This window comes from Periplaneta americana, chromosome 14 (assembly GCF_040183065.1).
Source record: "Periplaneta americana isolate PAMFEO1 chromosome 14, P.americana_PAMFEO1_priV1, whole genome shotgun sequence".
In the NCBI taxonomy this organism is placed as follows: domain Eukaryota; kingdom Metazoa; phylum Arthropoda; class Insecta; order Blattodea; family Blattidae; genus Periplaneta; species Periplaneta americana.
In genome coordinates this window covers 530,212-553,307 of record NC_091130.1, presented here as the reverse complement: position 1 = coordinate 553,307, position 23,096 = coordinate 530,212, and the positions used below count along the sequence as shown (strand labels likewise).

General features: G+C 37.3%; 2 protein-coding genes across 4 annotated transcripts; both read right to left on the bottom strand.

Moving 5' to 3' along the window:
* Positions 1-43: 43 nt before the first annotated feature.
* On the bottom strand, positions 44-17,032 carry LOC138713047 (E3 ubiquitin-protein ligase SIAH1A-like). Of its 2 annotated transcripts, none has more exons than XM_069844767.1 (2): positions 16,893-17,032; positions 44-6,703 (listed from the first exon to the last, which is right to left on the bottom strand). In XM_069844767.1, the coding sequence occupies exon 2, from the start codon at positions 6,681-6,683 to the stop codon at positions 5,877-5,879; it is 807 nt and encodes a 268-aa protein (XP_069700868.1). In that variant the 5' UTR covers positions 6,684-6,703; positions 16,893-17,032; the 3' UTR covers positions 44-5,876. The 2 variants fall into 2 exon arrangements, with proteins under 2 accessions (XP_069700868.1, XP_069700867.1); XM_069844766.1 differs by lacking the exon at positions 16,893-17,032 and adding an exon at positions 12,748-12,906.
* On the bottom strand, positions 15,204-21,824 carry LOC138713046 (zinc finger protein 85-like). Of its 2 annotated transcripts, none has more exons than XM_069844765.1 (3): positions 21,262-21,824; positions 20,480-20,670; positions 15,204-17,881 (listed from the first exon to the last, which is right to left on the bottom strand). In XM_069844765.1, exons 2-3 carry the CDS (start codon positions 20,659-20,661, stop codon positions 16,927-16,929), a joined length of 1,137 nt encoding a protein of 378 aa, XP_069700866.1. In that variant the 5' UTR covers positions 20,662-20,670; positions 21,262-21,824; the 3' UTR covers positions 15,204-16,926. The 2 variants fall into 2 exon arrangements, with proteins under 2 accessions (XP_069700866.1, XP_069700865.1); XM_069844764.1 differs by having other exon boundaries at positions 21,290-21,824.
* Between the last annotated feature and the right edge of the window lie 1,272 nt (positions 21,825-23,096).

Sequence of the window (23,096 nt, the reverse complement as noted above, 5' to 3'; positions counted from 1 at the left end):
TGTTGTGTTAACATATAGCCACACGTCCAGGATATCCTTGGGAGTACTTGGAGGTTGCAAATTTTGATCCCCTTGTTGAGCTTGGGACTTTCCTGTAATAATGCAGAAAGTGACTACTGTAATCTTTGAAATCCTGGTCAATCACATGGACATTACAAAGGTGCGTGATACTGAGCATATTACACCAATCCAACCATGTGCACCTGTCATATACCACTTCATGACAGCGTGCTTCTTTCTCTAAGACTGCGAAATCCTGGTCGAAAAAGAGGTACACATGACGTGGACCTGGCAATATGTGACAAATTTCTTTAAATCATCCACACTCGAGCTCCGGGTAATGTTCTTAAGCTGAGCTGCACAGTTATCAAGACTCTGTATTTGTGTCCACATAGTTTCTGATGTAACTACCGCATTTGGACCTTTCGTGCCATCATTCTTTCTTGCACAATGTATCCTGTATACTCATGTCATACAGGCAGAACAGCATCGACTGTGAGCTTGGCTAGAGGAAGATTTTGTTGAAAATCAAATGATATCGTTGTGTGTGTTGCAAAGGTTATTGTTTTTTCTATGGATTCCTTGAGAATATTCCAAAAAGTTTCTGCCTTTCGCAGGTGCAAATAATGCACTCAGGTTTTTAAGGAATACAGTTATCAGTTTCATTATTCATGCTGGTAGTTAATGCATTGCACTTTGGACGTGTCAAGAGTGCGAGAACCCAAAAAATGTAATGTTAAAGAGTCACAAAATACTCTCTGTAAAAGTCATATTTGGTTTGATGATTGCCAAATACAATGCAAACTCAAGAAAATACAACACAGTGAACTGTAACTCTCGATAGCTGCAAGCAGGATGCAACTGATGGCTGCACAAACTGAACATCATACCATTGGCAAAGCATAAACACTCGTTATGCTTCTAAACAGAGAAACATGCTTCACTACTGCATCATAATTCGTAAGCAGTGGCGGCTCGTGAGATTTTAGCTTGGTAGGGCTGTACTAAAATTTTCAAAATACAGCATTATTGTCTTATGTTTCACAGCAAAAATTAATTGTGTTAATAAATGTTACCAGTATTGAAGCTGAAGCCTAATCAACCACTGATCCAGTCCTTTTTGGTTCTGCTGCTGTTGTCGTTGATTATTTGTTTATAATCAAAGTTTTGAAACACTGTACATTGTAAAATGTAATTTAAAAGTACTATATTGGTTTGTATTATTAATTTGATTGGAGATAACATTTCACTGCTCGATTCACAATTTTATTTGAACACGAAGTCTAGTCTCCTTTTTGCGGCTAGAAAATTTATTAATCACTTTATCATTGAAATTAACAATATTTTAAATCATCACTTTTTCTATGCTTAACATTTCCAAAGCAGCAAGACGGTCTTGTGCCACTGTACTTCTTAGAAAAGTTTTCATCTTTTCTGCTAGAGAACACCTCTCAGCCTAAGCAACAGTCGTGGAAGTAGTAAGAATTATTTTGAGGAGAGTGGACACTTCTGTGCAGTAACCACTGATTCCTGTATCCAACATGATTTCGTACATTTTTCGTAAGTCCAAAAATATTACGGAATTCTTGCCTCTCGCACAAAACAGATAGTTCGGTTTTCAGATGTTCTTTACACAAGAAATGCTTTCATGAAGTTCAGCTGAAGAAAATTGTATGTAATTTATATTGTCTTTAAAAAGAGAGAAATTTAACAATTTTGCTGGTGACAAAAGCTTATTGAAAGCAAATTTCTCTTTTACCTGACAAAAAATGGCATCACACATCTCTTTCACAGAGACAAGATTTTTCAACTTACTTTTCCTTTTCTTCATAGAAGTTTCTTCTTGTTATGAGTAACACAAGGAAGATTGTGAAAAAATTATAGCCAAAAGTTGAAGTCCTGCTTATTCAACATACAAAGAATCCCTGTAGCTCCTTATACAGTGCAAGGATTTCTATCAATTTGAAGTTTCTTAAAGCATTCTATTAACTGTCCTTATTTTCAAAAACGGTATTAACTATTCGGCTATGAAAATTGCATGATGTGTCTGATCCTCCAGGTATGTCTAGAAGCACTAATACAGCTGATCGTGAGGGCATATTAGGAAAAAATGCAGGTATAGCAGCAAAACTACTGAAAAAAAATAAGAGCTTGTGACTTCTGTGATACTGCCTTTTCTATGATTAGATTCAGCTGATATGCATAACAATGCACAAAACGTGCATATTTATAGGAATGTTTAATAATTGTTTGCTCCGTCATAGGTCTGAGCAATACGTTTGTCACGGTCGCCATTCAGAACTGTATTCAACTGCTCTAAAATGCATTCCAATAATACTTCAGCATTTTGGGTTTTTGGGTTAAACACCATCCACTATCTTTCATGCACAGCACTACCAAATTCATAACGGAAAACAATAGCCTGCTGCGTATGACCTGATACAACAGCTGTGTCACGACATGACTGACAAAAATTTAGATTGTTGTATTTCAGCAGATATTTTCATCATGACGCACCTCCAGAATACAGTTGCTCTAAGTTCATTCTGGATTGTCTTGGAAGTTCCTGTAAACACTTTTGAGATCAAAAAATGGTTTTTGACTTGTCTTAACTTTCAAGCAAATTCCAATAATCCTTGAAACACACCAGATTCAATGACTAAGATTTCGTCATGATCATGTAATGGAAGTTCAAATTTCCTGCAAAACTTTATACAGTCTATAATTTTCGAGAGAATTTCTCGATTTTGTCTCACTTTCTCATTATGTTTGTTTATTTGCTGTCTGTAAGCGTCACTTAGCTGATTTGCAATGTTTACTTTCCCTAACATAGCCAAATCAATGACAAAGGTCCTACTTAATATGTTTTGCAGAATATTCGTGTTTTTTTAGCTTTCTCGGCTAAATGTTTAAATCATTTACCTCTGCATCTGTCCAAGTTGCTTCATCTCCAAATAATAAACACGGAAAGCAAAATATATATTTTTTTTTTCAGGACAGCCACACAACCATTTATGCTTATAATAAATAGAAGAATTAAATTTCCTGGAGTAAGTCTGATTTCGGCTTGAGATGATGCCTCAGAAGTAACTAGGTCAGGGGTGTCACGACCTAAAACTCTTTATTTCCTCTTCTTGCAAACAACAGCGATGAAAAACTGATATTTTGCAGATATTTAACACTGTTCTTATTCATATCAGTCTTAAAACTGAAACAGTTTAAATGAGCACCCTGCAATAATGTGACAGCACATTCACTGGAAAACAATGTTTTGGCACAATAAAAAGAACACAACACACCACAAAAAAATGTGAAATCGTAGTACCTGCACCACCGTGCCGTACGGTCTGCATTGCCTGCAGTCCGAAGCTGTTGGTAGTCACAACACCAGAACCCCCAGTCCACCGCACAGCCCGAGCCGCTACATATAGCTTGACAGAAGTATCTACCAGCGTTTTGCTAAGACAAATACAATAGAAATAAGTACGTGTGTAATATATTCAATACATAGGGATGGCTTACTATTAGGTAGGGCTGCAGCCTAGCAGCTTTTATGGGCGCACTGCCACTGGTCATAAGTATTGATGTCTTAAAAATGAACATTTGGACTAGCTGATGAGTAAGCATTAGAAAAAGATGAAATCGTCAATAACTCATTTTCTCACGCCCTTTCTCGACCGTACCCTTCTGATCCACTAACTAGCATGTAAAACCCAACACCACACTGCAAGTATTGTGCACTTAATTTATGGTACAGATCAACCAGTTCTATCAGTCCACCTCTTTCATTACCATGGATTATAGAGGTTCTCCTGTATGTATAGGAACACACTTTCTGACTGTCACGTGCCTCAAAAGTACAGTCGTGGTACAAAACTTCTGTAACTATCCAGAACTATACTGCCCTCCTAAGCCAAAAGACGTATCTCAAGAACTTCAAGCTTTCGGGTAATGAGCAATTTGTTGAATCACATATTGCATCCATTTTTGAACCAAATTGTGTAGCCTACTGGATATGAATCATTTAACACATTGTGGAACACTTCAACAAAATACAGGTCTTACATCTAAATACTGGGAAGCAGGAGAGAAAATAATTAGACTGTTAAATCGAGAGCACTAGATGCCTACCTACCTACCATTTTTTGAACCAAAATTTGATGTTTTTATATTACGTATTATTAACAGTTACAATTCTGTAATTAATTACAGTAATTTTTTTTGCAGGAATATTAAAATTTAATTTAAAAAACGAGATGTGGCCATTTTGCTTGCCAATTTAGTGTTAAAATAATAAGATACTCTTCTGTGCTAATAGAGTAATACATGATTTATGGGTCAATGTTTGGCACTGCGCTTAACATTTAAATAAAACTTTCACTGTTACACTTTTTAGTAAAACAGGTGTGTGATGACAAAAAGTAATTCTACTTTAAACTCTTTACTAAAGAATTATTGTGATTATAACAATATTACATTTGTAAAACTTTTTTTAGTTTAGTATGAGTAGCATTTTAAATATAATGTTCTCTGTTTCATCAGTTAATAAAACGTTCGTGTATCATTAAAATATAAACAAAATTTCGTTTTAATGTAAACAATAGTTGTGTCAGGTATTAATAAACTTGTGGAACATTGCAGTTTTTAGTTTTAAGAACGATTTAAATAAAGTGTTTGCTCTTACAACATCAACAAAGCACTGACATATAAAAGAAAAAAAAAGAAAAATTTACCTTCTAATATTAACAATTCGGATGGGAACTGGTGAACTTGTGTAACATAAGTTTTTTAGTTTAGTTCAATTTTAAGAACATTTAAAATAAAACGTTTGCTAGTAGCCTCAAGTAATAAATTACTAATGTATGACAAAAACATAAACATAAACATTTTAATATCAACAATTATTATTATTGGGATAGGAAGTAGTAAACTTATGGAACATCAGTCTGTTTAGTTTTCTTCTGAAACTGGAAGATTTTCCCAATAATGGAGTCGATTTTTTTTACAAGCAATTCACCAAGATTCTTTGGGAGACTTTTCTTCTTTTCAGCTAATAATACTTTTCAACTTAGTTTGTTTCTTAGCCTTTGGCAGGACATTTGATTTGGTGATTTTTGAGGTCAGAAAATTTAGTTCTGTATGGCCCTCTATATTGAAATCATTTTTGTATTTCATACTTCAAGTTTGTCTGTTGAACTTCACTTCAACCATGTCGTGCAAGCCGATGAACTGAGTTTATAAGCATAAAAGTTATTTAGGCCCACTGCAAGTACCTCAGTGTGAGGTGATGCACCTTTTACAGCTTCAACAAAATCTGAAAAATCATACAGTTTATTGCCCATTCTTTGCATTGACAGTTCAGCTCATTGCTTGTTTGTTAACTCATAACGAAGCCGACTGTGCTAGGGAAAGAGCTGCGCTCTGCAAACCAGAACGGTCGCATCTCAGAGTTAGGAACCATATTGCTAAGGAAATCTGCTATGTCACTTAGGATTTAAATAACATTCTGAGATACGTCATAATTCATTACTGTTTTTCGTCACTTTCCAAATGGATTATGAACATTCTGTTTAAGAAAAGGTAGAGATACCACTAAACATTATTACGGTAAAAAATAAAAAATAAAGATATGCCTTTTAGGCTTAGAATGGCAATACGTCACGACACAACTGTCTTGTTCACCCTTTCATACAACATAGGAATTCCTGATTCAGCTATGTTTAACCTGTATATAAAACTAATGCAGCAATGAACAAAGACAACTATTAACATATACTGGTATAAGTCATAGAACATTATCTAATGACAAAAAAAATATATGATAGTTCTTTAACTGGAAGACAAGCTTAAATCACAAATCAGACGTCAAGTTCCAGTTAGTCGTCATCCACTTCCTTAATGTCTACACAGTACTCCAACTTCTTCTTTTTAAGAAAAAACTTAAGTGAAGCAAAAGTAATGGTGAAGCAATCATTATGTTCGAACACAGAAGCTATGTTCAGCAAATCCTTGTGTGTTCTCCTGGAATACATGACCTTGCGAGTGTCATCTTTAGAGGTGAACTCCACCTCGTACATGTAGTCGCCTGCATCTTCTGTGTGGCCGATGTACTGAACTGCCATCAACACCAACTGCTTTGTACAATCCACTTTGAAGTGGAACCAAAAGGCCTTGTTGTGGGCTGATATCAGTTCAACGTCATAGGCGTCCTGGAAGTCGAAGTCAGTCTGCTCCACCTCGTTCTCCTCCTCCATCCAACATCTGTCTTTATGTTTCTGTCTTACGTGACGTGCAATTTCATGGCGCTTGCCTTTCCAGGAACAGTCGCCATTAGCTTTGCCAATAAGACACTCGAAGTCTCGGAAAGGGCAATAGAAGTTCTCATGCTTGGCGAGCTCCGTCAACTTGAGCTTGTCCTTGCATCCAGCTTTCTTGTACTTGCAGAAGTACAAAGTGCTTTCTGAAAGTTTCTGGGCTATCTGCTCCAGCGTGTAGTTCCTCGTGTTGGAAAAGTCCTCCCTGCAAGTGGGGCACTTCTGGAGCTTCGGCTTGCAGTCAGAGCAGATGTTGTGGCCGGTCTTGCACTGCCAGATGGGCGGGCGCATGTACTCGTAGCACACCGGACACTCCAGCAGACTTGCAAGACTCTGATTCAAGTCTTCAAAATTGCCGCCTTTAGCCATTGCAGATGCAAGCAATCGTCCTGAAAGAAGTGAACATCAACATTGGTATGGCAAATACAAAGACTTTCACACTGTGCGATGGGTGTAATATGTTGGAGTCTCTGCAGGATCAGGGAATGCAAGGAAAGGGATACGTTGTCAACCCCGAAGCATATCTCTTTGGCAACAGATCCCCGTTCCTTGCCTTTCATGGTGATACCAGCGAATAGGGATTATAAAGAATGGACACTGAGCGAATTTTCCTGTGTTTTGTTTCTCTGTGCGCCAGCGGCTAGTTCCACTTTCAAGCGCTAGAGGTAGTGTAATCGAGCATACGCTAAGATAATAATTGAAAATAGAGTTAAGGCACAGGATCCAAAAATCGCCTACCTTATTGCATAATCCAGTAATGCTTTGCTTCAAATAAATTCAAGTTAACAGCTTTTCCTTATTTCTCAGTGACAAACTAGTTGTAATAATAATATTTTATATTTCAGATATAATACATTATATTATAAAATAATATAATACATTATAAAATTAAGTATCGAATTTGTTTAATATTTGTATATAATATAATATAGTCATATGGTTTTACTTCTTGTAAGAGTTTTGTTTTTCCATTTTCAGCGCTATCAAATCATCACATATTTTAATTGTTGTTGGGGGTCAACGTCTCAACTCTCATTATAAAGGAACTCTAGAGTCTAGACATTGCAGTTAATGAAGGATTTATTATTTTATGGATCCAATTTATTTTATTTGAGTACATAATGTACCTAGATGTATTAATTGTATGTGTTATATTTCCGCTGTGTCGACTGCTAGCTGGTGTGATGTCAGCGCCAACTCTAGGGAGAAAGCAGAATCTGACGCTTTAGCTGGCTTGAAGGTCATTGAAACCAGTCTGGCTACATCAAAGGTACCGACGCGAAGTGTCCATTCTTTATAATCCCTATTCGCTGGTGATACAAATAGCTGGAAAATCTTAAGTTGGCATCGTTGATACAGAAATTCACGGAAATCTGAATAAAAGGAAACAGTTAATAAAGTAACATACTTGACTGGACAGCGCTGTTCTAAAGGACATCCATCCACATAGGGAATCCTATGAGTAAAAAAGTGTGCATGCGCGTGTGCGTGTGTGTGTGTGTGTGTGTGTGTGCGGGGGGATAGAATTCTCCATAGAGAATACTATACATAAAATAATTATTATCCTCATTCGGTACGGCTCAACATTTAGACGCACTGAGTTGCTTGTCTTGCATCTTGAACATAATAATAATAATAATATCCATGAGCAGGCTTAAGATAAGATGTGTAATTCCTAAGTTATTGATTGTTGTCAGCTTGCCTGTGATGGTAATACATCAATATTATTATTTTCTTTGTTTACTTTATACTTCATAAAGTACATATACTCGCATTAAACAGTTATATTTTGTGAGGAGGATAGAAGTTATCCCTGGCAGGGATATTAATATGAATTTATGAGAGGGGGATAACTTCCCAACAGGAGTACCCAGCCAGGTACTTTCCCTTCTTTTATATTAAATATAAAACTTCTTTTAAAAAATTTTTAAAGTGTTAAAATTGTTTACCCTGTATGACACACAGCACCATTTCGACACTGGCATCGTCAGCATCTGTTGAACTACTGAAGCGTCAGCTTGTCTTACTTCTCAATGTTTACTGTCTGTCTACGGTGAAGGCATGCTGTTCTTGCGGTGGTAGGGAGTTGTTTATATGTTGTGTACTATCAGGTAAAATAATGTGTATGTGTTGAATTGTAATATGTTGTGGGTATGCTTGTATATTTCATATTGTTCTAATAGGCATGTGGACTGTCTGGTGTGATGTGTAGTATCTGTTTCTATGTTATTGTGGTTATGATTTGTTACCAGTAGGCCTATAGGTGATATAGTCTGCATAATGTATGGTTTAGTTATTGCTTTAATGTGCTCATTGTACCTTATTTGGAATGATCTTCCTGTTTGCCCTATGTAGAAATCTGGACAGCTATTGCATTTTAATATGTAAACCCCAGATGAATTGTATTTATTGTTTGTTTGTCTGATGTGATTATTAGATATTTCTGTATTATTGTATCATTTGTTTTTGTGTACTATCTTGCTATATTCTAGTCTTCTGAATGGAGCTGCAATTTCGTGTGTCGGTAGGTGATTTATCTTACTGTTATGTATTTATTCTCGTGTGTTGTTTGTGTTAGTTTGTTATGTTTTTGTTTTGCCTTTTTCTTTATTAACGTATCTATTATATTACCAGTTGTTCTGTATGGTTGTGAAACTTGGACTCCCACTTTGAGAGAGGAACTGAGGTTAAGGGTGTTTGAGAATAAGGTGCTTAGGAAAATATTTGGTGTTAAGAAGGATGAAGTTACAGAAGAATGGAGAAAGTTACACAACGCAGAACTGCACGCATTGTATTCTTCACCTGACATAATTAGGAACACTAAATCCAGACGTTTGAGATGGGCAGGGCATGTAGAAAGCGTGGGTGAATCCAGAAATGTATATAGTGTTAGTTGGAAGGCCAGAGGGAAAAAAACCCTTGGGGAGGGCGGGACGTAGATGGGAAGATATTAAAATGGATTTGAGAGAGGTGGGATATGATTGTAGAGACTGGATTAATCTTGCTCAGGATAGGGACCGATGGCGGGCTTATGTGAGCGCAGCAATGAACCTCCGGGTTCCTTAAACATCATAAGTAAGCATGCATGCATTAGATCATACATCATGCAGAAAATAATTAAAATTCCATTCATTTGATGTACTAGCTGACATGCTGGCTTACTACGTTTTCATGGAATATTCAAATCGATTTGAATACATTTACCGTATGGTACTGTTTTCATGCAGTTTTCAATACATATTGAAAATTATTTGAATGCGGAAGCTGAAGTTTCGAAAGTAGTTATGTTGTCAACAACATGTTAGCATGTTGGTCACTCTGTAGGCCTTAGCTATAAACAATAGGTTTGTTCCAGCACGTTTCAGAATCGATTCTGAACTGCCTGCTCATGCGCAGCAGCTCAATGTGTGTTCCAAGAAGACTAGAACTGATTCCAAACTGACACTGAACTTCCAGTTACCTGTTCCAACGTGCTTTAGAACTCGTTCGAACGAGTGAAATTGGTTCTCAATTAGAGCAGGAACTGGGAATTCTGAACTGCTGACGCATGTGCAGATGGTTTACTCTGAAGTTATGGTTAAAATGCGGTATTCGAGACTTACTTACTTACAAATGGCTTTTAAGGAACCCGAAAGTTCATTGCCACCCTCACATAAGCCTGCCATTGGTCCCTATGCAAGATTAATCCAGTCTCTATCATCATATCCCACCTCCCTCAAATACATTTTAATATTATCCTCCCAACCAGCCTCATGGTCTAGTCGTCAGAGCTTCTGGCTATAGTTCATGAGGTCCCGGGTTCCATTCCCGGTTAGAGCACAGGAATTTTTCCTTAAAAGGGATTATTCCTGTGTTCGTCCATGGTCTGGAATTTACGTTAAGTTTAGATTTAAGACATCTCCTGGCACCACATTATCATAATCATCCTATCACATCATCGGGGTAATGTAACTCCGCCTTCCAGGCGCCCCAACCTCAGAAGTGGGTTACAACTAAGCCACGGCCAGGAGAGAAGACCAGAAATGTCGAAAAGACAACCTGGTGGCATTGGATAAAATATATATATATATATATATATATTATCCTCCCATATACGTCTCGGCCTCCCCATAGGTCTTTTTCCCTCCAGTCTCCCAACTAACACTCTATATGCATTTCTGGATTCGCCCATACATGCTATATGCCCTGCCCATCGCAAACGTCTGGATTTAATGTTCCTAATTATGTCAGGTGAAGAATACAATGCGTATTCGAGACTGGGCAGGTTAAAATACAAAAATAACTCATCATGAGTGGTTTGGAAGGTGATAGCGATTATTTTACGAAGAATGAATATAATTTTAATATCAGAAGAAACTCCAAAGGCCATGAAAGAAGAATTCAAGAAATGTTCCAACAACGTAAAAACCCCAACTAGTTCTGACACTGTACACAACTGGCGCACGAGTCGAAAAAAGTTCGGTATTATGCAAATCTAACTTTCAGGTAAGCTGAAAGCTAGATCTGCATCATACATGTCACTGTTCGTTAACAGAAAACCACTATTAAAGTCACACAGAGTTTGTGTGCATTCAATGTTGGTTGCTTGATGGTTGTCAGCCCACTTTGAGGTCTGTGGATATAAAGGGAAAAATTGAGTCAGTGTCTGATGGAGTTTCTGGGTAGCTCAGTTGGTAGAGCAGTGGCGCGTTTAGCCTAAGGTCCCGGGTTCGATACCCGGCCCCGGAACAATTTTCCCCTTGAAATTATTCAAGTTCGGTATTAGTTCGGAACACGTTCTGAATTGCTTGCTGGAAGAAACCTAATGTTGCGTTTTCTTAATGAGGCGCATGAAAACCTAATATTCAGACTTTGCTTTTAGGAAAACACAAAATATTGTGTGTTAGGCCAACAACATCCCTCTTCAACATACATAATTGTGTTCGGTGTTGGTAAAACAGCTGACATATCAAACAAATGGCGATCGTTCACGCACTTAGCGTATTGAGATCGTTTTGAATACAATACTCGTTTTCATGGAACTCAATCCATATTGAATACGATCCGATCCCGCTTTTTTTTTTTGCTCATCGACCTTGAGATTCTGATCATATTGAATCCCCATTTTCATCTAAGTTTCAATATGGTAAACGTATTAAGGGGAGAGGATGGTATTTTTTAAAACTTTTTTCCTATTTGGTGTAAAATATTAATTTTTTGTATGTAGAGAGCTCATAGCTGTGGTAACTCAACCAAATACAAATATTTTGAAAAAAAAAAAATTATTTGGGGGCCCAAATTTGAAAAAAAAAAATTACACAATGCAGGATTGTACTAAAACCGATATATCTAAACCGTTTTTAAAGATAGATTCAAACAGTTTTTTGCAATGTATTTCCAAACGCATGTTCTACAAACTGTCTGTAACAGAATTTTGATATTAGTCCCTACGTTTGTAAAATAAACAATTAAAATTTAATAACAATTTTCTGATTTCCTTTCTTGCAAACAAACGGACGTGTTTTTAAAATGAAATAAATTACCCAAATTCTGTTCCAGAGAAAAGTTTCCTAATAGTCTAAAGAATGTGTTCTAAATTTCATGCATGTATCTTTAATAGTGCAGAAATTATATCGATTTTTGTCTGGCAATGTAGCAAAAAAAAAATGAAGTTACTGGAAACCGATAAAAGCGGGCGTTTGATTTAAAAATCCATAGCGCAGGAAGTTTAAAAATGACGGCTCAACATCCGATAAGGGCACAAATGCCCACAAAATGTTATGCAATGCATTCCACACATATCAAAGGGTATTTAAAAAATATATATATATATTTTAGGAAAATTTAATTTACCGAAAACAACAATAAAAGTGGGCGAGTGATTTAAAAATCCAGAACGCAAGAAGTTTAAAAATGGCGACTCAACATCCGATAAGGGCACAAATACCCAATGTTATGCTATGCATTCCACACATACCACGGAGTAGGCTATTTTAAAGATTTTTTTTTTTTTTAATTTAGGCACTCATTTTTCACCAAAAAATACCATCCTCTCCCCTTAAAATAGATTTGAATATTCCATGAAAACGAGTAACTGACCGAATGATTTTATACTGCATTATCAACGGGGGGGGGGGGGATATTTTATATGGCGAACTTATTTACAAACTAGCGATTAGGTTAGTTTGTAAATTATCTAAGTTGTTAATTTCTCGAGAGGAGTCAAGCCACCGTGAAGCACTGTTGATAGTGCTGATTAAGACAGACGGGGAAATACTAAAATTTAATGTTGACGTATCACTAAATTACAACCACAAATAAACTGTTCAATATCACCTTTCGGGAATCCCACCTTTCTGTTGAGGTTGCAGATGGATGCAATGACGTTACTTTATGCCTTCGCATAGGCCTATACCTTCAAATGCACGCGACAATTCAGAATTAATAATCTTACCTCTGCGGTTATTAGTGTTACAGCACCCAGTCTCTGATCATTCACATAAATTATTCACAAATTACACGTACAACCTTTATCATAAACAATAATCTCCGATACTTTATTACGTGTTATTACATTCAGAAACTGACGCAGTGTCGCCAACTCTATACTTAAAAACGCGCTACAAAACAATTAAGAAGTCACAAAATTATCATGTATCAATGTAAAACAGGATTAATACTTCCGCCGCTGCAGGTATTAAAAACCTGCTAAATCCCTATACCAGAACACAATTATTTTATTTCATAAATTTTACCCGCTGAAGCAATACGGAAAGGCACTACATTATCTAGCGGGAAAACCGTTGAATTTATTACACTGCTGTGGCGTGTACCGTGGCTCCTGAGTTGCCAACTCGATTTGGTCTCGCGCACTCAAAACGACACAGAAACATATGATTAAACAACACTATGTATGTATGTATGTATGTAATTTTCGCCACATTTATAATTTAAATTTAAAATTCTAGGTACCTAGTTATTTTCTAACCATATCAGAGTTTCAGTAAAAGAAAATAAAGATTCATGCATGAAACTTACTTTTTTAAGAGATGGATTTTGAAAATATACAATTTTTGTTTTAATTCTAATAACTCGAAAACCATTCATATGGTCATAATGATAATTATATGCAAAAACACCTATAGGAAGGGGACGAAGTGTACAAAATTGCAGCGATATTTTACTACTTAATTAACTTATTATTCCCAGAACATGAAATTTTACCAGCAATTGAAAAGTATTGAGAATAAATTTGAATAAGGAACAAAAAAAAAAAATCTCCTTCCCAGGCAGGATTCAAACCACGAAAGTCTTAGTTACCAGTCTATCGTGCTCTGGAGTGAACAAGGCTCTGAAATCAGCTATAAGGGTCGGTCTGGTTTTTTTTGCCACTACTGTACAGTGTGCAGAAACTTAAGCGACCACATGACACAACACGGGTTTCAATAAAGAAAATGTTGACAAATTAAACAATAAGAAACCAATAAAAACGATAAGAAAGCAATTTACTACAGTGTGTGCATATGCCCAGCCACTGCACCTTTTACAGCATGTCCATTGTAAAGAGAAGGAGCAATCTCAAAAATCTTTCACTGATACAAATGGTTCTATGTCGAATTGTTTTTCCATAGAACCCAATGCAGATGTTCTATGACAACCTAGGCATAACTGCAGTGCTGAATTTTTTTTAAGTATTTTAACATTTTTAAGAAAGGGAAGGTTACAGAGTACAAACTAAAGGTGATCTCTAAATAATACCGTATTCGAATTGAATGTGTTTCCAAATTTACATATTTAGGTTTGATATTAGATAGCAGGGATGACTGGAAAGACCAAAATGAAAATGCCGCAAATAAAGGCAATGCAGCACTCTCAGCAACAGAAAAATGTTTGACTATCGCCCAAAACAGGAAGTAGAAAACTGACATTTATAGAGCGATGATTCAAGTAAAAATACTATATAATACAGAGATCTGAGGAAATTACTTATCCGAGTACTTATCAATACATATATGGTTGAGTGTTAGAAAAGGCTCTTTGGCCATAACTCCACCAGATTAAATAAAACAATTATATTATTATTATTATTATTATTATTATTATTATCATTATTATTATTATTATTATTATCATTATTATTATCATTATTATTATTATTATTATTATTATTATTATTATTATTATTATTATATCAATACGATGGCATTCCATAGAACTCCTGAAATATGGCAGCCAGACTTCAAATGTGTGCAGAAGTTTCATGGGGACTATTTCAGTTAAAAAATTTTAATTTTTTAGTTACCAGTATATTATGGAGAAAGAAGAAAATTATATCGTGAAAAAAAAAATGGATAACATTTCTGCATGCAACAAAAATAAAGTCTAATTGGCTAAGAGAATCACTGTGTAATGTGAGAAGATTAGGACTAACTTGGGAATAGCAGGAAATAGGTTATAAATGAAAGAAGAAATGAGATAGCAAGGCAAGAAGTGTTCAGTAATTCGAACAGATTGTCGTCAATAAATAATTAGAGAGAACAGAAATATAGAATATATAGAATTAACACCACGGACAAACAGATGGGTCTAGCAAAGTGGACCAAGAAAGACTCACGGAGACCATATGTCCAGGCAAAAAAGAGGGTGTTACACATATTCTATTATTTTGCCCAGAAAATAGTAGAATATAGAAGATATTCATTGAAGAGGCAATTCTAAAACTAAATTTAAGAGTAGCTTATAGAAAATTGTGTACATCACTATAAGAAAGGAAATTGATGAAATTAGGAAAATTGTTATACACAGTAAAAAAGAAATGGGAAGAGAAAGCTAAGTTATAAGAACATTCATGATAATAAGGACTAGTTATGTAAGGTCAAAGGGTAATGGTTAAGCTTAAAACATAAAGACTAGATGTTAAAATAAAATATATTTTTATAGTAAGCCTGTTAAAGTGAGATCTGGAAAACGGAAATCTGACAGGACCACCATTAACAGAAGATATGTAAAGTGTTGTGAATTGATGACAATCAACTTTTCTGGCTGTGCTTTGTACATTACATATGAAATATTTTAATACCATACAGCATATCAACACCTAAAGGCTCTTTGTGCATATATCATAATGCCTTTTACAAGTTTCAAGTGTCAGGGATTGCACAATCTCTCTTGATAAATGAAATCATACAGACCTTAGTACCAAATCAGGCCCAGTGTATGAAGAGTTATTCACTGACTGGCCAACATATTGGTTTCATTTCTAACAGTCTTACTAATAAAAACTCTTATATAGATGGTTAACTGACTTATACTTACACAGAAAATACCTCGTTCATAAGTTGTGTGTAAATTCCTGACAACCACTATATATGCTATGTATAACAATATAATTGTTACAGAACTAGGTCATAGTTTCGTCATTATTTTATTATGATAGGTAATAGAATAACTGAGACTCTATTGCACATGATAGTGTGCGCCACGGTAAGTATCGATAGTACAACTGGGCCTGATTGATTACCACGCTATATTCTGATCAAAGAGTACAGGTACAGCAATATTATTCTAATTATTCTGTGCTCTTTGTTTTGTTCTTCTGTGGTTACTAGGCAACCATCATCGTAGAATGACAACTGATATGAACAGCGGGGCAACACTTGAACGGGGGTTTTCGTGTGTAGAACTACTACGAAGCAATTCCCATGTATAGTTACACGCTGCTTATACCTGGTTTATTAGAAACGTTTTGTCCCAACCCTGCATAAGTCTCGTATAAAATTATACACAGTTTATTAAGTGTATTACGGTGTTGGGCCTCACTTGTGTTCAAAACGAATTATGACAACTGTGGCATCCTCTTCCTCATAAAAAAGGCCAGATTAATTTTGTGAGATTTGTGATTCACAAATAAGCAATATGGCAAATTTTACCGAACTAATTTGGTTCTATCCGCCCTTTTGGCTCCATCTCTGCCTCCACAGTTAAAGGAAAACACGAATTGTATCTACTACTTGCTCCCATTTTAGACAGTAACAGTATTTGTCACTCACACTTCACAAACTTCCAGAACAGATCCGGGTCCATTCAGTCTTTCCCAAGGGTGAAAGGCAGTCGGTACCTCATTTTAGAGATGAGCTCAAGAAAGACTGGCGCCCTATCCCCTGTGTGCCTTCATGGTGTGAGATCATGAAGATCTTTCCACTACTCCTCCTTCACCAGAGAACTGAGATACAACATTTCAGCAATAGGAGATCTACAGAGTTATGGCAGACCCTTGAAGTGGCTGTTATGAAACTATGAGCTATACACTGTACAGACATAATCTGAATCTCTGAGAGCAGCAATCTCATTGTCATATAAGCCCTGTGTCATGATTGTGATAATGGAGAGAGTGAAACAAGTTTAAATTGCTTAAAAAAATTAAAATATGAGTGACGTGAAAATACATCAGGGAAGGGTACCAGGAATAAAGAGTGCTGAGAGATGACTTTAGTAGCTGATTTTTTTTATTCTTTCCTATTTCGAAATTTTTTCTCAAAAGTTATTTCTGTGAAAATTCTTCTGGACTTGCAGCCCAGCAAAGAAGAATGAACATCTCACCCGGAAGTCAGACAGTGTAGCCTGGTTGACTACATTACCGCCCCTCCTTGTGACTGAGGCAGTGTGTCTTCAGATCTGCAGCAAACGTGAACTTGTGGCCGCACTGCTTGCACTGGTGCGCTTTCTCCCTGCTGTGGATGAGCGCATGCTCCTTGAGGTGGCTCACCCTGGTGAACTTCTTGTGACACACGCCACACTCGTGGGGCCGCACACCCGAGTGAATCAGCGAATGCGTCTTCAGGTCGGACACGCGCATGAAGCACTTCCTGCAGGCGGGGCACTGGTGGGGCCGCTCGCGCGTGTGGGTCAGTGAGTGCTTGCGCAGGTCCGTCATGCGCGAGAACTTCTTGCCGCACGCGTCGCAGGCGTGGGGCTGCTCCCCCGTATGCACCAGCACGTGCTGCTTCAGGTCCGTCAGGTCACGGAACCTCCTGCTGCATATGGCGCACGCGTGCGGGCGCTCCCCCGTGTGGACCAGCAGGTGGCGCTTCAGCACGTTCAGGTTCCTGAACTTGTTGTGGCACACGCCGCACTCGTGGGGCCGCTCCCCCGTGTGGATCAGCGCGTGCGTGCGCAAGTCACTCGGGAATGTAAACCTCTTGCCGCACACGCCGCAGCCGTGCGGGCGCTCGCCCGTGTGCGTCAGTGCGTGCTTCTTGAGATGCGTCACACGAGTGAACCGCTTGGTGCAGGTGGTGCACTGGAACGGACGCTCCCCGCTGTGGATCAGGGAGTGCCGCTTCAAGTCGGAGGACAACACGAACCGCTTGTCGCACTGGCTGCAGCGGTGGGGCCGCTCACCCGCATGCAGCAATGAGTGGGTCTTGAGCCCCGTGACACGGGTGAACCGCTTGCTGCACAGCCGGCACTCGTGCGGCTGACCACGGGTGTGGATCAGTGCATGCTGCTCCAGTTCAGCCACTGCCGAGAACTTGCGGCTGCACACGTGGCACTCGTGGGGCCGGTCCGTCAGGTGCAGAGCCTGCAGCCTGCACAAGTCACAACACATGCTGCATATCCTACAATCTAACGTAACAAACATGATGCATAATGTTTGCTATCAAAACATACATTATTCATATAAATGGACTGTTACATTGTGCAGTACAGACATCAATGAAGAAACATGTTGACAGAATGAACCCCATCTGATTGCCTAAACAAATTTTCCTGATGTCCCAAGAGGATGCAGAAATCAACTGAACATTAGCATTACGGTCTTTTGCATGATTATGATCAGTGGAGAAAAAGGTGGTGGAACTCTGTACAGAATATTTTATAGTGGATGGAAAGATGATTACTGTCCAGTGCATGGAAATTTGTCCTTTGTCTTTTATTCACCCAACTAGGCCTATGACTTTCAAAGTCTAAGTGGAATTCTAAGAAAAATTGTGTTAAGAACATAGTTATTCACACATTTTTCGGTTCTATGATGAAAAATGCAACAGAAAGGTACCAGAACCAGAACAGTGTTCTGGCACATTCCACCAGAAAAAAAGCACTGATTATGATAATGATTCATTCTAGGAATATTTCATAGCATCAAATATGTAGCTTTTTAAAGGTAAGTATTTCAAAATCTGCATTCGTTGAACTTCCTTTACAGTATCAGGAATGGTGAGTTGCACAGCATCTCCTGAATGCAGCAGCAGCAGCCTGCCTAGATTATTATTATGCCTACATCTGTTTCTTTATAAGTTCATCTAAATATATTTTTCAAGGTGCTTTCATCCAAATCCCCTTCATTATTGTGTAGGTATAAGTACATTGTTTTAGCAAGTAATTACTACACAAAAAGGAAAGATTTATCAGTATATTAACCCCTGGACCAATGAAGTGTTCAATATTTGCAAAATGTGCAAAATGTTGGTTCCCTATCTAATGGTCATGAAGGAGAAAACAGTAAAATAAGACTAGCAGAACAAATTGCTCTATTAATACAAGAGAGCCTTCACAACCAAGCTCTGCAGCGAGCATACAGCTCATCCCACACTCATTACCTCTATGTCAGCAGTTCCCAACCTGTGGTCCACAGAACCAAGGAGTGTTTTCAAATGGTATTTAACTAAGCTTAACTTTACCATGTTCTCTGATTTTCATCAGCTTGCTGGAATACCTCAGACTTTTGAGAAACGGAGTTAAACAGGAATGAGTTGGCTTGCAAACCTTGTGTACCTATCCGATATTTTGTTTTTTTTTTTTTTAATTCTAATGTTCAGGGTCTACGATAAATCTGAAAGCTGGTTTAATTTTTTACAGCAAAGAAATGATCATAAAATAACTTTACATTTATGTATTTTCAGATTACATTCAAAAGCTGAGCCTGAAATTTAGTATCACTATCAATTTATTGCTGTTTAGTCAACTGACCAAAGAAGGGTTATAAGTGACACCAATAAGACATCACTCATGAGGCAACCAAGCCAGAAGATAATGGATAGGGTGGCCAGTTCCTTTTCTCCTCCACTGCATACATCGCACATGTTTAATTCACTGCGTTATGCAAATGTTCAATGCGTAGAGCATGATTTTTACTTGCCTAAATTATAGAAAACATTTTGGGAGTCCGTCAAAATTAATTATGAGCTTCAAGAGTGTGTGGCACTCTGAAGGTTGGGAACCAGTGCTCCATGTTATTTATTCCCATCTCAGGGGAGCTCTCAAGCCTCTAGAGAACAGAACTCCAGAAGCAGATAATCACGACACACCTAACAGGTACAGGAATCTAAACAATCACTCACTTTCACACACAATAAGGAACTATTCCCTATATGACTAGCGTCCTGGCAGAGTTTGTTTGAACTCAAGAGTTGCTTATGGTCTGCCACAGCTCCTCTTGTGGAAGAAGTCAGAACGTGGTAGTGTACCACAGAAAGAAAGTTATTGTTATAAAACAGACAAAATGCTTTACAGGCAATCACTTTGACTTATGTGTGATGTATTAGTTCCCCTTCTGAGGAGGGCACAGATTGGGACTGTCCTCGCACGCAGGCTGTTTGGATTGGCCTATTGTACTACAGGGGATGGAATGGTGTGCATGTCCTATGCCACCTCGTTACAGATCGCTCTGCGCGCCACCTCTGAAATCCCCTACAGCCTACATGATTCCTTTACCTTTTCGCATAGGCCTCACTGCGATCCCTCACCCCCTGTCCCATAAGTTTCCATGAGTCCAGTGGAGAGCACTACCACCAACAACGAATGACCACATATCCACAGGGTCCAAGTTCGGTTATGACCTGCAGTTACTCTACATCGAAGCAAGCCCGAAATATAGGAAAGAAACGGAGATGATGATAAAAGAGGGGAAGTGTAATTATGACGACGAAATGAGTCCGAACCAGGTAACTTGTCCCCAATTAGTAACTGAACACGGGCCCACTTGTTTCATAGTCACACGTGCTGTTACTCTACAGCAGTGGACCACAGATGTGTGATGGCAACAAACAAACAAAAATTAACAATTCATCATCGAATAGTTATCCTGATATACCTCAGGAGGCTCTTCCAAGGCACAACCAAAACAATCCATTACATTCTTCAAATTTGTTTCGAAAAACAACAGGCGCCTTAGGCTATACACAAACCTGTTCTCCTCCATGACATCCAGAGTCATATAATTCTGAACTGAATGCACATGTTTCTCACTTCCATGGTAAAGCAAAGTCCGTTTTCCTGTGCCTTCTTTAATGGCCAATGCAATTGTACAATCTTCATCCAGAAGAGTCAACGCTCTCTCTCCCACGTCCTGCTCAAGTAACACCCACATGTGTCCACACTGAAACAGAAAATGAAAATGTTGATGTATTACACTGGACCTGAGATAAGCCTGTTCACTGTTGTCATGATATCTAGGTACCAGTAATTTGAATCTGAAAACAAATATACCTAATATGAACAGCTCAAGATGATTCGGCATTTTCAGTAACGTCAAACTTGCATCATTTAATTACTTCAATTGCCATGTTAAAGTAATTAGGGTAAGTGCGCATTACTAGGCCTATAATCTACAATTTTATTATCATATCTAAACGTCTTAACAAACTGGAACTACAATATACCATAAGGCATTGCCTGCCCTATGAAGAATTTACATTAGATACGTCGTTCTATAGTAGTTATAATACTTGTAATCATCAATGTCATTCACCTATGGCACACTGCGTGCAAAAACAACACATTTTCCTAGTTGTAGGAAGCACATATCAACATTTGTTCGTTTAAACTAATCGATGCCATCAAGCAGGTGAGCTTCATCATAAAAGATGCATAAACCGTACTATTTTAGTCATACATATTCAAAATTTATATTAAACATTAAAATATATACTAAAACATAACCTACAACACACATCCAAAAAGCACTTACCTGGCACAGTGGGCATTTGAACACTTACCTACATTTCTAAATATGTCATACATCGACTCAAATTATGATGATATGTTCAAATCTCAATTCGTTATAATTTTTCCTGCAAGAACTACACCTGTACACACGAAACCATGCTACCATTGCAACTCTACAGCCTTCTTCAGATTATGTTTTCGTTTTCAAGTTTGGTGTTTGGGAAGAAAAAAACTTATCTTCTGCCACTTGTGCTTATTAATCATGACTCATGACCGGTCACGCCGTATCGCAAATTACAATTCCATGGCCTCTCTCCGATACTTCCACAGAGGGCACCCACAAGTAACAAGTAAGCTCTGTGGAGACGTGTGACAGATACCATGCAGCGTCAACAGTGTCATTAACAAAATTCTGTGAATCGTAATTAGGTTGCGAACTATATGCACATTGTGCACTTCTTCTTATTAATAGGTAACGTTTATTCATTGTCATGTACTAACTGGCGTATAGAGCTTAAAATACAGCCACAGTCTGCTATATAGTCACGAAGCTTGAGTTTTGAGGTTGCTAGAAACAATAGACTGTGACGGTTCTATTTTGCATTGCCTGTAATGAGGCGATATTAGTGATCCTAGTGGTGAGCAACTACCTAATGTGTGCATATTTACTACGTATTGAGCTTCGCGACTGTATATTCTAGACTGTGATACAGCCCTCAACTAATTTCGAATAACGCCAATTCCGCGTTAGTGCGGTGTTTCATAACAGAGAATCATAGGGGGCATGTAACATTTGAATGACGTATATTTTAAGGAACTTACTGTTACTTGTTAAATATTTCGTAGAGTATTTATGGACAATGGATGACATTTCTCAACTTTGCTATAAGAATAATGGCTGGTATGCATAAAAGGACATCATGTAAAAATATTTTCCAAAATTTAGAAATTTTGACCTTACCTTGTGAATACATTCTTTCCCTAATGATGCTGTATATTAAGAACCAAGATAAATTCAGTACTAATCAAGACATTCATCATTATAATAAAAGACATAAATCAGATCTTCATCTACCCCCTGTTAGTCTAAGCTATTAAAAAAAAATCGTTATTCAGGTATTACTGTCTTCAATGCATTGCCTAATTATCTTAAAGATTTGAAGAACCATGAAAAAGAAAAGGTTTAGAAAAGAACCAAATTTCTACATACTCATACCTTTTACACAACTGATGAATTGTTTATGCTTGTGAATTGAATTATTCTACTTAAAATGAAATGTACAATCTTATATAGTTCAACTAAAATATATTTTTATATTGACAACCTGTTCACTATGCATTGTATATTTTTGTTTAGCATAACTGATAAATTGTATGTGCTGTAAATTGAATACTAGACTGTATAACTCAACTGATGAATTGTTTTAGCTTATAAATTGAATTAACTACTTCATATGAATTGTACAATTTTGTATAGCTATTATGTTTGTAAATTGAATCAATTTGTTTACTATGTGTTGTATATGTTTGTATAGTTATGGCTGATGAATTGTATATATATGCTTTTAAAATGAATAGTAGTCTGTATAGCTCTACTGATGAATTGCATATGCTGTAAATTGAATAGTAGTCTGTATAGCCCAATTGATGAATTGTATAATTATGCTGTAAATGCTATAGTAGTCTGTATAGCTCAACTGATGAATTATTTATGATTATGTACAAATTTATATAGCTTAATGAAGTATGCTTGTAAATTTAATTAATCTGCTTACTTTGTATTGTATATGTTACTATAGTTTTGGTTGATGAATTGTATATGCTTTAAATTGAATAGTAATCTGTATAGTTCTATTG

Bases quoted from the DNA above. Each gene is read 5' to 3' on its own strand.
- LOC138713047 (XM_069844767.1), bottom strand. From the start codon at position 6,683: ATGGCTAAAGGCGGCAATTTTGAAGACTTGAATCAGAGTCTTGCAAGT.
- LOC138713046 (XM_069844765.1), bottom strand. From the start codon at position 20,661: ATGTGGGTGTTACTTGAGCAGGACGTGGGAGAGAGAGCGTTGACTCTT. The intron at 17,882-20,479 runs GTTTGTGTATAG...TGACTTGTGCAG, and splicing joins GATGTCATGGAGGAGAACAG to GCTGCAGGCTCTGCACCTGA.